General features: G+C 45.0%; 1 protein-coding gene across 3 annotated transcripts; it reads right to left on the bottom strand.

The window, feature by feature from the left end:
• Positions 1 to 209: 209 nt before the first annotated feature.
• Positions 210 to 7,619, bottom strand: SUMO2 (small ubiquitin like modifier 2). 3 transcript variants are annotated; one of them, XR_008469422.1, is made up of 5 exons: positions 7,406 to 7,617; positions 5,657 to 5,788; positions 2,438 to 2,509; positions 1,239 to 1,306; positions 210 to 878 (listed from the first exon to the last, which is right to left on the bottom strand). XR_008469422.1 is itself a non-coding variant. In XM_054221746.1 (4 exons), exons 1-4 carry the CDS (start codon positions 7,424 to 7,426, stop codon positions 816 to 818), a joined length of 288 nt encoding a protein of 95 aa, XP_054077721.1. In that variant the 5' UTR covers positions 7,427 to 7,611; the 3' UTR covers positions 210 to 815. The 3 variants fall into 3 exon arrangements, 2 of the variants coding, with proteins under 2 accessions (XP_054077721.1, XP_054077722.1); XM_054221746.1 differs by lacking the exon at positions 1,239 to 1,306 and having other exon boundaries at positions 7,406 to 7,611; XM_054221747.1 differs by lacking the exons at positions 210 to 878; positions 1,239 to 1,306 and adding an exon at positions 2,231 to 2,281 and having other exon boundaries at positions 7,406 to 7,619.
• Positions 7,620 to 13,686: the final 6,067 nt, after the last annotated feature.

Here is a 13,686-nt window from a genome sequence, read left to right as displayed (position 1 = left end):
ACAAAACTGAGTTCTATTTCCAGTTCAACTACTGACTGACTGAGAGGTCTCAAGGAAGCCTTTCATTTTCCAACAGTCTTCTGACTGTAAAAGGGGGATTATGCTTACTTACCACAGAGAAAGCTGAGAATTGAGAAGCATAAAGTGCTGCAGAGAAAGAAATACAAGTGCTGAGTACTATTACTCCACAGAAAAATAAAGAAAACTGGTTATTTTAAACAAGAAGTTTATTTAAACAACAAGACGCTTTACTTGAAGGGAAAACTATCTAGGATTTTTTTTTCTTTTTTTAAGAGTAATTTACCCCTACTTAGACAGAGATTGCTCTACATGTAACAGCTACGTACAAAAAAGTTATAAAATTGTCCTTGGTTTTACAATGATAAAAGAAAAACATTGAAATTATCCAATCAAACAAGGTATGCAAGGTTTTTGTTTTTAAACAGTGAGAGCAAAATAACTTACTGGAATATAAAGATAAAAGTAGAAGGAGCATGCCACTAACGGAGAAAGGGGCATTTTCACAGAACCAGTTTGTTTTCCCACCCCATCTCCATTAAATGTTGATCAAAACATACCATTGGCCATTTATAGTTAAAAAAAATATGCATTATGTCTGTGCACATACACCAGTTACTTTATGTACAATAGAAGGAATAGGAAAAAAAATCAGAGAGAGAAGAGAGAAAACTATACTGCAGTAGTCAGGATGTGGCTGAACCAAGTCTCATTTTTCTAATTGTGAATGTGTCGCCTGTGGGAGCACAGTTCTGGAGAGGAAAGTAGCAGGTTCTTTTTTTGTGTGTTTGTTTTTTTTAGTAAACTCCTCCTGTTTGCTGCTGGAACACATCAATTGTATCTTCATCCTCCATTTCCAACTACAGCAGAAAAGAGAAAAAAGGCTTTCAACTCTTCTCAGATCTCTACTACAGGCTGGATTGTTCTTACACTTCCTATCTTCATGTTTATTTTTTACGCAACTTAACTAGACCAGCCCCGCTCCCCTCCATCATCATCACTTTGTACATTTAACCTACCTCACTGTAACTCAAAAGCAAAGAAATTGCCTGGAAAAAAAAATGCCAGTTGATAACCGTTGTCCTAGAATGAATTCTAGGACGTAACTTCAGGGTGCATTGTATGATTCCTATGGAAAAGATCAGCATTCATAATATTTTCATTCTGTTGCCTACTTTGCCATTGCATCTTCTTTCTCCTATTTATTTCCTCAGTTTTACCTTAGAACATTGCCACAATTCCACTTTGCTGCTGTTGTTCAAATGTGCAAGTGGCTTCAGCTACAGCACTAAAGAAAGCAGACTATAATTAAGGTCCCTAGCCCAACCAGGCAGTAAAACCAAACATCAGCAAGCACAAAAAAATTAAAAACACTTTACATGGTCAACAATGTAACAAACTGCTGTCCAGGAACAGCAATACTTCATTAATATAATTCTCTTTTTTCACTGTAATCTTCACCGTTGATATTCCTGGGATGTTAACGTTACCTACTGACAAAACCTGTACCAAGACTGATGGAGTTGCTATAACTAATGTCAGTTATATTTCTAAACAGTCTCAATTTCTGCTCCAGGAAATCAAACTGGTTTATGGCATTTACCGCAGCTATAAATAGACTGAACCTTAGCTTCAGCATAACACAGATGGAGAGAAAAGCACCCTGTTGCCTCAATTATCAGTATTCCAAGTTAAAAAACTGCATCGATTGCAGCCGTAAGAGGCACATTCTTGGGAGCAAATGCTTAGAAAATACAGATCTACTATAAATCTAAAAACAACAGTCCCTTATTTTGTAACAAGTGGTTCTGAAAAGCATAAAAAACTGTATCATTTGGAAAGGCTGATTAAACAGAGTTACGTGGAGCAGTACAGAAAAATACACAACGAGTCAACAGCGAACCATTCTGTTCTTGGAATGGCCTTCATTTTAACCAATTACAAACAGACAACCCAAACTTCATAGTATACCTTAAATTTTATGCTGCTGAAACAGAGCTTAAAATAACAGAAAATGACTTTTGTATTACAAACAGGACCTTTGATAACATCCTGGCAAACTTTTATAAAAAAATAAAGTCATCGCTTCAGGAAAAACTCAATTCTTAACTTACCCATTCTCATCTCAGAGCTGTGACTCAATAAAGTGACAGTTTTACAAGATTCACCATCCGTACACTATACTTCATTTTCTTATTTTATTACTACAGTGATACCTACTTACTACTCAAAACACTAAAGTAGTCTTAGATTCCATTTCCAATAATTCTAAAGTAATTATACCAAAATAATGGTAAAACAAAAGATCAAGTTCTATCACTAATATATACAACTACATAAGTATTATATATGAAACAGAAGCATTAACTCCTGCAGCAAATTTCAAATACAGTTCTTTAATCTTGCTTCTGTTGTTTACCTGTGCAGGTGTGTCTGTTTCATTAATTGGCTGCCCATCGAACCGGAATCTGATTTGCCTCATTGACAACCCCTGGACAAAGAGAAGTAACACAAAGGGAAGTAAGTCTGCTGTAAAAGTACTCACTAGTTTTCTCTTGAACTTGTCACTGAAATTGCAGCATAATCATTAAAAGCCACCATTCATAACGCATGATATAGTTTTCATACTCCCCTCATGCACTGTCTTTAAGGCATTTCACTACAAATCCTTGCAATCTGTTTTGTATTAAAAATTGCATTGTGTCCAATAACTAAGAGAACAACAGTGCCCCCACTGACTGTAAGTTAAAATAAAGCAATTTCTAGCATGCAAGCCTCACCCCAAAGCCCAGGATTTTTATAGTGCATTTTAACAATAATTCACTTAAAAATTAAGTGCAACACTTTAGGTAACAAATGTCAAACACTAATATTCAATACTCCTTTTTCATTTTCCCCAAAAGCAAAGGTATTCTAATTTTTTTTCCAGAAATGCAACTACTATCTGTTAGTCTGCAGCAGCAGAGTAGCCAATAGTTAATAGGAATTCAAGGACAAAAAGTTACAAGAAATCAATGGACCAAAGTTTTTCCCTGCACAGCTGAAACTTTCAAAATCAATAAAAAAAGGCATCTACTTCCAGAAACTACTGAATAGTATTTCAAACTAACATTTCTACCACATAACAGTAGTTTTGCTGACCTCTTCCATCCCCAGAAGACTACTACTCGTTCTTGCTTGAGCCAACAGATTCAAAAAGATTACTAAAGAGCAACAAACCCTTCTACTAGTAACATAAAGCTTCAAATTCACAACTCTGTTTTCAAAGGTATTCTACAGCACGCTACATTCTACAAAGGAAGATGACTGAAGCTGGAGGATACAGCCAGCACCAAGAACCTTGGTGTCTACTTCTTTCCCAGTTCTATCTACTCCCTCTACAGAGTGTCTAAAAATTCAAGAAGCCTACTTGGTTTTGAGGTAAATCTGATAGATTGCGTGGTGCTTCTTTGGCACCTCTGAATTAGAAAAGAAACCTTCATTTTAGCCATGCAAGAGCAGATGTAATGCAAAGAAAACTTAATATAGTAACTATTTGTGAGAAGTTGACTTGTCAGGAAAAATATTTTAATAAATATGAGTAAACTTTTTGGTAAGACTTTATAGTTCACAGCAAAATGCCTTCTCTAGCATGACTAAGATTCTGCAGTGCTCACTCAGAATATCACCCTGTTTAAGAGAACCATGCGGCTAAGTGTCATGGCAGCAACACATTTTTGCACAGCAACATTTGGTTTGAGCCGTTTTCTCAGACATTGTGTTTCTTAAAATATGTATCTCCTATTCCAAAAGCGTTGCTTTTTTGCAGGTTCTTGACAACTTTATGAGCTGAATAAATGATAGCTGAAAAGATACTGAAAACCTGTACCTTGGTGAGATCAGTATCCACAAAAAATTAAGTACGTTCCATGGATGATTTCCACCCCCCCTCCACCCCCCCCCACTTACAGTAATCGCAAATAGTCTTCATCTTCTAAATGTATCATTCAAGGTTTAGTTACTTCCATTTTAGGTCTCCTACATGCAATATGTGATTCTCATTCTTTGAAGCTGCTAAATTCTCTACTATCCACAGCTTCCACCTCTCCAAAATTAAATCTAAAGTCCACAGCTTAAGGATTTTAAGATCTGGTACGCCTAGTTAGGAAAACGAACAGAATCTAACTTTTAGAGATAAGGAGAACAAATGCTTTTAAATAAAAGTTTGAGAAGTAAGCAGCCAAGAAATAAAATTCAAAGACAAGTCCATCTCCACAGAAATACCCTTTGTATACCTTCTAGCTTAAAACCAAAATCATAAAAATGTCTCCCATTCTAAAGATTTTTTCTTTTCTCTCCAATCGACACCTGGCTTTTTTTGTAGGTTTTGGTTTTTCTTTAAAGCAGATGAGAAGTTTAGGGGAAAAGTTTTAAAATCTTACTTTTGTTTGCATCCAAGTAACTGAAGTATAAATGGTACTTCTAAGATCATCTCTCCTAGGACTTTACAAACAATTAACCAATCCTCAAACTCCCAAAAAGACAGATATAACTATACTTTATGTTTGCAAAAAGCAATACACAGCGATTTACATAATATAACATGAGTTTGCATGACAGAGGTAGGAAAAATGAGCCCACAGCCTCAAACATTCACTAATTTATCCCCAGAATACCCATAATAAGACCATATTCACCTGTTCAGTAAGAGCTGATTTTCCCTGTCTTTATTTGTATCACAGAGGTTTTACTGCTCTATATGAATTAGTTTGTTTTTCTTGGTGGTGAAATAGTTACCTCAGTATTTTATACTGATTTTATTGTATTCGATAGTATCGCTGAATATCTGTGTTTAAAAACAACCTTCCCTAATTCCAAACACTTTCGTGAAGATGGAACTTTTTAAAGGCAGACATTCATTAACAAATCATGGACAACAGAGACAAAATTTTCCTAATCAAAAGCTTCGTAAGAAAGTGTTAAATAGCACTACTCTTATACGAGCGTTTTTAAAACTTGCGATAGCTGCCTGCAACCTGCTAGGGTGGCTGCAGTTGCCACTACACTAGCAAAATACATTGTTTTGTTCCTCAGAGGATTAATTTGACAACTAGGCCACAAGAGAAAAAACAAAGCTCATCATTAGAGGTACGAGTTCCTTCGCAAGCTAGACATTAGACACCTCTCAACCCTGAAATACTCACTGATATTCTCTCATCTTAATACAATAATACTAAGCTAACAAATCAGAAGCCTATGACCAGACCAAGAAGTTACTCAGAGTTATTAAAATACCTCTGATAGTTACGCAGCTCTCTATCCTACGTTCATATTGCAGGTTCTAGCCCACTCTTTCCATATTGATATTTTTGAGCAGTAGAGTAACAGTTGCCTCCCAACAGCCTACATTACATTTCCAATGCAGATTTCACAAAGATAACAACAGATCTTTATTTTACCTATTTCCTGTCACAACCCTGTCAGTCCACTCTATAAGAGATCCTAAGAACAATATACTTTCCACAACACAATTATTTTCTGTTAAGTCTTTATCATTTTGCATATTTACACACTTTTAAGACTTTACTGTCTTCATCTATATTGGAGATCCCCTCTCCCCCAGACACTGGTTCTCCTGATGATCATACAAGAACCATACCTGTCGTTCACAATAGGCTTTCATTAGTTTACTAAGTGGTGTATGCCTCTTAATCTTAAACTGCACCACAGACCCATCTTGCCCTGCCACCTTCAGATTAATGTGGTCATTGTTTTCAGTCTTCACTCCTTCCTGTCGAGGAAATAAAAGAAAAAAGAAAACCAACACTCTTTTAAAAGGCAAGAAACAAGAAGTTAACATTTTACCAAAGTGCAACAGGTCATCAAAAAGTAGGAAATACAGATGCTATAGGTGTTTACCAACTTGAAAACTTTGAATTAGGAAATAAGTGTCAGTACTTTTTGTTTGAAAATCATAAAAAAAAGTCACACACAAAAAAACCCCAAGCCCTACTAATCTTAGCTGTCATTCTTGAGAGTGGTTAACATGCAAAGTAGCAGTGAAGACTTACTAGGCCAGCTGTTTTACAAAAAATTAAAAAAAGAGTTATTTCTATCAAGGGCACAATAATATTCAACACTACAGTTCCCAATCAAAGGAATAAAGTTATTTATGTTATAACTATGATCTCAACCACTAGGAAGTCTCTTTCTTACTGTATCTCAAACTTTTTCGTACCAGTTGAGGTACTTCTGAAGCAAACTTCAAGATACGTTACAGGACCGTATTTGAAAAGGTAACAAAATACGAGAAGAACCAAGCTTTCTCCTTCAGAAAACGTTTAAGAAAAAGCCCTGCTTAAGGAGCCGTCCGATCCTCTCGCTTCCATTAGAAGCCACATGCAGAAACTGCAGAGAAACAACTTTCAACTCCGTGGCTCCTGCTCTGATCCCGAGTTGCCAGGGGAGAGGGAAGGCGCAGATCCAGCGCTGCCCAGCTCCCCCGAGGAGCCCGGCAGCATTTCCATCTTTGTTTTCTTTGGGAGAAGCGGCCGGAGGCTGCGGGATGGCCCAGCGGGGTGCGGGTCCCCGCCGCGGGGCAGATCCCCGCACGCCGTCTAGTATTTTCAAACTCAGTTTAAAAATGAGGGGGAGAAAAAAAAAAGGGGGGGGGGAGGGTGGGTTGGGGATGAAAAGAGAACGGCGGCAGCGCGGCGTTGGCTGGTTGCGGGTTTGGGTGTTCGCTGTGGCTGGGTTTTTGTTTTGTTTTGTAGAATTCCTGCTGCTGCGAAGCGAAGCCCCACGCGGATCCGCTGGGCTCGACCCGCGGGAGCCCCCCCCCGGGCGGCCCCTCCCGCGGCCGGGGGCGCCGGGGCGGGAGGCGGCACAAAGGGGGCAGGGAGCGGGGCGGAAAGGCCCCGCCGCGCTCCTGCCAGCGCCGACCGGGAAGGGGCTGGCGAGTGCCCCGGCCCAAGGCCGGTGACCAGCAGGGATGCTGCGCCCCGGACGCCCGGGGGAGGCCGGATCCGGCCCCGCAAGGAGGAGGAGGAAGGCAACGGCAGCAAACGCCTCCGGACCTGCCTCTCTCTCCCTAAGGAGGGCGGGAAGGGAGCCTGGATTCGCCCCCTTCGGGCCCCCCCCCTTTCCTCGCCGCCCTCCCCGGGGATCCTCCGCCCGCCCCGGGAGGCCGCGGCCCAGGCCCCCCTCCCCCGGCGGGGCGGGAAGGCGGCGGCGGCCCTGGGTGCGCAGGAAAATGGCGCGCAAAGCCGGCGCGGCGGAGCCCAGGCCGTTGGCTGGCTGCGGCCGGGGCCGGGCCCGCCGTCGGGGCCTGGCCTCCCGCCGCCGCCTTGAGGGGCGAAGTGAGGCGGCGGGGAGGGAGGCGGAGGGGGCGGGAGGGCGCCTGCCTCACCTTGGGCTTCTCGTCGGCCATGGCGAGTCAGCGATGTCCGGGCCACTCCGAGCGCCTCACAAAGGGGGGGAAGAACCGACCGAGCGCGGCGGCGGAGAGAGGAGAGAGAGGGAGAGAGAGAGAGGGGAAGGCGGGGGGGGGGCAGGGAGCGCGCACGCACCGCCGCGGGGCCGCGCCTTGCCCCGTGCGTGCGCGCGCCCGCCGGGCTCTCCCCCGCCCCCCCTCCGGCGCGGCCCCGCTGCCCATTGGGCCCCGCCGGGCGGGAGCGGGGGGAGGGGGGGCGGGGACAGAGGGAAGGAGGAGGGGGAGGGAGCGCGCGCGCGCCCCGGCCGTTACATAACGCGGGCGGCCGGAGGCGGAGCGTGCGCGCGCCCCGGGCGGGCGGCCTGGCCCGCGCGGCGGGCGCGCGCCCCGCCCCGCCCCGGCGGGCGCAGCGGGCCCTGCCCGTGCGGCGGGTATTGTCCTCCGCAAAATGGCCGCCGGGCCGCCGCCGGCCGGGAAGGGTCCTCCGCCGCCGCCACCACCCCCTTCCCCGCCAGCCCCCAGGCCCGGCCTCCTTGGGGCCGCCACCCCCTTCAACACCTCAGCACGGGGCCTGCTGCGCGCTCCCCGCGGGCACCTTTCCCTCAGCCCTCCGCCTCGGCCTCCTCGAGCCTGACACGTTTTCACCCCCTGCTCATGGCCCTCGCTGTTGTGCAGAGGAGGGCGATGGGGGCTGTGAGGTTTGACAGCCGTCCTCTGTGCCTCCGAAATCCCCGGCCTTCCCCCCTGAGGAAGGTGAGGCATGAGTGTGCCCCAAAATACGTGTGGTTTGTGCAGAGGGAACCGAGACCCGCTGCACTTCTCGGCTGCAACTGAAAAATGCAACATGAATATAATTAAAACAATTGCAGTCAAGGCTTACTTAGACCCTTCCACAAGCTAAGGCCATGATGCAGCACCTCAAAAATTATAACTTAAGAGGATGTGCTACTAATGATGCGGTTCCTTCAAGTTCATTCCAATGGAGGGGAGGAGGAAATCCTCGATAACTCCAGGGATTTCACTGAACAGGTTCCCACAAAACAGTTTCTGAGCCTTTTTTTCAATCAACATTACACCCGCTGCCATCATTTGTCAACTATTTCTCTACGGCACACAGGTGGAAAAGAAACACCACAAAAATGACCCTTGTAAATCCTTTGGGGATGGATTTACCAGGTGGCATCCGTCGGTACCGGCACGGCGCCGTGTGGTGAATGACGCAGAGGTGGCCGCGTGGCCACCTGTGCCCTCGGCTCTGGCATGACAAAACCCAGGCCTGCGCGTAACGCACCTCCTGCACCATTCCGGAGAAGTTATAAGATGGGATTTGTCCAGAATAAACTATTCAAGCAGTGAAACATCAACTGAGGAGAAACTAAATTTAGGAGCCAATCCAGGCTGCTTCTCACTGTGGATTCCGATCCCCCTCCCCTGCTTTTTGTCACATTGCTTCACATCCCAGCACCTCCCTTCCAAGCGCGGACTCACAGGGAGTTTTTTGTTTTATTGCAATTGTCTAGAAATTGAAGAAGACGACAGGAAGCCGAACCTCTTCCCGAGTCCTCAGCTGAGAAAATAAGACAGCCTCAGCCCTACCTGAGGCAGTGAAGATGGCTCGCGCAGGCGTCTGAGCTTCCACAAAACACGGCTAGTGAAGTCTTTTACCAGCTCCTTGTAGACTAGGCTCCCATATATTGTAAAATTTTCCCTCTGCTTCAGTGCTCTGAAAGATTAAATCTCATCTAGATTTTCATAGAACCTTTTAGTTTTAGTATTTTACCCCTTCTCAAGAGTCTTCATGAGTCAGGTCTGGAAAAAATCAGAGGCAGTGGAAGAGCTTGGTCTGACCCAGGAAGGCAGCTGAGACACTGTTCTAAATTGTATCCAAGTCTCAAACCCTAGTTTCCACTCCTACCTGTGTCACTTTCCTTGATTTATCATCAAAAGACTGTTCCAGTTAGTCCGTCCTGCCTGTATTCCTTGCATTTAATTAGTCATGTTATTATTTTTTATTTATTTAAGCTACTGGATGGCAAGAAGCACCTGTGGCGAGAGAAAACAACATGCTTCTGTACAAATCCCGCTCGTGCAGTCCGATGGTGTATCAGTCTCCTACAATCTCCCTTCACCTTTTATTTTATCTCTGAAGAGCAGTGGTCAATGCCAATGGATAACGGACCTTCTGAAGTCCATTATCACCACCAAGAAGCAGGACTATATGTGAGGACAAGGAAATAAAGCATCTTAAAACCCACTCTATTCTTCCACTTCGTACATGGCTTTTTTTAAGCGAGACTCAAAACGCATGGGGGACTTTACAGAACAAAAGACAAGTGTCATTTCCCAAAGGACCTTAAGTTCTATTTTCAGAAATGATGCAACATCACAGAGAAGCTACCGCTGTGAGGAAGGGCGTCACAAGACTGATGTTGCTCGATGGTCCTGTTTTATCTTGCTCTCGTCGCTTCTTCCCCCTCCCTCTTTGAAGACCTCTGTGCCGCAGGTCCAGGAGGAGGATTTCTCTGGGAGATGGGATGAAACTGGTCAAGGCCTGAGAGCGGCATGAAAGAACTGAGCACAGGAACGGCATTAAATGAGACATACATTAAGGCCAGCATCACAAATAGAACAAATGTGCTGAAAAGGAGGCAGGAAAATATGCTAAATTTTATGAGAACGTATGGGATTTCGCTACCACTGCGGAAGTTATACGTGCTCAAAAAAAACCTGAAAACTGTTTCAGTTGTACCACCATTGGTCTTGCCACCAATCACAGAGCAGGTTTCTACAAACCTCATGTTTATATGGCTTTTCTTCTTTCATAGCAACAGAGGAAACTCACATTATACATGACATTCAGTGGAGCTAACAATAAGCAGAGTGCTAAAACCCGCAGAAATAACCAGCTAGACAGCAGCGCTCGGAGCGAGCGGCAGGGGAGAAGCCACACTGGGAACTACAAAGGACCCTGTCCTGCAGCAGAGGGGAGCAAAGGCGAAGCTTTTTGTCTCTCTGAGCTCCTCCTCTTCAACGCACGGAGTTGAAGGGAAGTGAATGGGGAAGCGTCACCGTGAGAATACCAGAGAAATTCCACCTCTGGGAAAACAAAAAATTCCACGTGTTGTTTCCTAAAATATTGCCATGCCTTGTTTCATTCAGCAGTTTTAAAAGGAAAAAATACGATATATCTAGATCTTACAAGTCTCTTAGGCTTTTTTCTCCACCCTCTTTTGAAGAGGGCAGGAAACATGGGCATTCAACATACCTTCCCTTTCACATGGAGATTTTAAGACATTAAGATTTTTAAGACATTAAGGCAGCTACAAGTGGAGTAACACAAGTGTGTGCTACGGCACATTAGCAAGCATAAGCCTGCAAAAGCATCTCCGGTCCCTTCAAAACTGTGTTATTTTGCAGAGAATAGGAAGCAAATAGTTATTTGAATGAGTAAGCAAGCGAGTAGGGCTGAAGCTGCTTTCTCAGCCTGGACCCTGAAGGTCCGAGTGGCTTATTCAGGCCTTGCTCTTCGTTAATACTCATTTAGCACCGGGAACAGAAAACGCTTTTTGCCTGGGGCACTGCCTGTTCTGTGCCTTCCCTGATCGTGATGCTGATCCATCCCTCTGTTCCCCAGGTCATGAAATAGCTTCCAAACCTCCTATTTTGCAATTTAGTAATTCCCCTCCTCATCAGGCGTTGATTTTTTTGCTGTTTTGTTGTGGTTTCTTGGTGTTTTTTGGTGTTTTTTTTTTCTGACTGGAAAAAAGTAACAGTTTTTCTTTGCCTTCCTCACCAGACCCACAGCCTGCACTCCAAAGCGTTTTTGAGCAGTATGAACTTCCATGCTGACATGGTGGTTCCCAATTCTACTTAATTACATGGACTGGACTGGCACAGAAGCCTTTTTGACAAGGCGTGCAAGGAGGTCTCCCTTCTAGACGTGTGCAGGCCTCCAGCCAACCTTCAAAGGAAGACTAAGAGATTCCAAGATTTCATACTAAAACTCACCTTTCCCGAGATGACTTCCCCAGGAACCAGCCACTTTCCTTATCAGTTCAAGAGCATCAGTGGCTCCAGACATGAAAAGCCACTTGCATTTTTAGTGAGTAAGCAAGACGTGCCAAGAGACAGCAGGAGAGGATCAAAGAGTTATAGTTCCTAGACCAGCTTCTAGTGTCTCTACACAGGTGGGATCCTGGAGCAGAAGACACTGTCCCTCTCCTAGATCCACCACCTCAGCCATCAACACTTCTCTCTCCACAATAAGGCCAGTGAGACTGATGAGCACTCTCTAGCATCGTTGTACTTGGTAAATGCTGACCATCAGCCTTTGGCTGCCTCTCCCTGCGGGTAGGGCTATGGTTCCCTACAGGGTGGTCCAGAGAGACAAGTGTTATGTGGAAAAGGATAAAAGGAAAGTAAGAGAAACACACACGTCACAGTGAAAGAACACAGGGATGCTCCAGGTACTTGAGAGTCCCCAGGAAAGCCTCAGGTGGCAAGTTCTGCTATCACGGTTGATACACAAACGAGTTCAAATGGAGAGAACTCCATAGCTTCACTACATGGAAAACAAATAGCGACTCCCATCCTTCTGACAAGGACCTCACTTGGTAGACAAGTCTCCAATTTCCATGAAGAAAGTTACCCAGCTCTATAGTAATTATGCATTTTAATTCATTAGTAGCTTTTAATCACGATGCCCATACAAGCAGTGGGCTCTGTATTTTTCTCCAGTCTGAAAGCATAAGCCATTAGAAGTGTCCTTCTACCAGTCACAAGAAACTGATGCAGTTACAGGAGGAGCACCTTACCCTTGAAGAATGGTGGCAGAAGACCCCTCACTGCTGGGTTTTCAGACATCCAGTTTTGATTTGTATCTGAAGCCATTTTAGTAACGCGTGGAAGGATATTTTGGATCTAGATATCAGCACTAACATCCTCAGCAGTCTGCAGCATAGAGCAGCGCCATTTTGCAAGACAGTAGATGAACGTGACTTTGTACAACAGAGATTTGAATACATGCACATCCCAAAATTCCCTCCAAATGCAGGATCTTACCCACAACAGACGATGAGCTTTCTTAAAACTGATGAGTCCTAGTTTCTCAAGTGGGTTTCTCAAGATTTAAGTTCTTCAGGCCTGCAACAAGGTGTTCCTCCCAACTGACCTGAACAGACACCACTTCCTTTTCTCAGCACAGCGTGCTCCTACCACCGATAACTGCTAGCTTTACTGTTATTGCAAATGATGGATGCAGAAGCCAATAAAGTAAAAAAAGGCAGTTCAGCAGTGGAGTGTTGCAGCATTTGTCATATGAGGACAGCGAATTATTTAAGCTATCTTGAAAAATTAATTCTTAGTGAGCTTCTCTGAAAACCACCAGTCTGAGGGGGACTGGCTGCTTCTAGCTGTGAGTTCAGCAAGACAGTGTTGCTAATATTTTTCTTAAAAAGTGTATCACTGAATATATTTGTTATTGAGAGGAACAGGCAAAAAGCAAGGAGTGTGCAGAGATGGGAAGGAGAGCAGACTGGAAGGAAAGGTGCAGCGTGTGGTTAGTGTTTTATCACACCAAGTTATTAACAGACACTCAAGTTCAATTCCATCGGTATGTGAGCTGCACAAGTTAGCAGCGAGCGGATTAGGCAGCCTCCAGCAGCCTCAGCAGGGAAACTGCCCCCTCTCGAGGGGGTCTGAACCACCACCCTGACCCCTGCTAGGCAGAGAAGGAAAAAAAATCTCACGACCCTGGGTACGCGAATAAGGCACAGCAGAGTTGTTCTGACACCTGACAGCACCTCTCCCCGACCTGCTGTGACCGATCTAATGCTTCATCATGAGTCCTTCTCCAACCTGCAGGCAACCCACTGAAGTAACAGAATCATAGAATGGTTTCGGTTGGAAGGGACTTTGAAGATATTATCTAGTTCCACACCCCTGCCCTGGGCAGGGACACCTCCCACCAGCCCAGGTTGCTCCAAGCCCCGTCCAGCCTGGCCTTGAACCCCTCCAGGGATGGGGCAGCCACAGCTTCTCTGGGCAACCTGGGCCAGGGGCTCACCACCCTCACAGGAAAGAATTTCTTCCTGATATTTAATCTAAAACTCCCCTCTTCCAGTCTGAAGCCATTACCCCTCCTCTGATCACTACATGCCTGGGTAAAAAGTCCCTCCCCATCCTTCCTGTAGCCCCCTTCAGATACTGCAAGGTGCTCTAAGGTCTCCCCGGAGCCTTCTCTTCTCTGCACACCATTT

This window comes from Rissa tridactyla, chromosome 15 (genome assembly GCF_028500815.1).
Source record: "Rissa tridactyla isolate bRisTri1 chromosome 15, bRisTri1.patW.cur.20221130, whole genome shotgun sequence".
NCBI classification, from domain to species: Eukaryota; Metazoa; Chordata; class Aves; order Charadriiformes; family Laridae; genus Rissa; species Rissa tridactyla.
Note: the sequence above shows the minus strand (reverse complement) of the source record. Positions and strands in the feature narration are given on the sequence as shown.

Excerpts from the sequence above, each read along its gene's own strand:
- SUMO2 (XM_054221746.1), bottom strand. The coding sequence starts at position 7,426 with ATGGCCGACGAGAAGCCCAAG. Across the intron at positions 5,789-7,405 it reads TGGCCGACGAGAAGCCCAAG|GAAGGAGTGAAGACTGAAAA; the intron begins GTGAGGCAGGCG and ends TTTCCTCGACAG. Across the intron at positions 2,510-5,656 it reads AAGCCTATTGTGAACGACAG|GGGTTGTCAATGAGGCAAAT; the intron begins GTATGGTTCTTG and ends CTCTTTGTCCAG.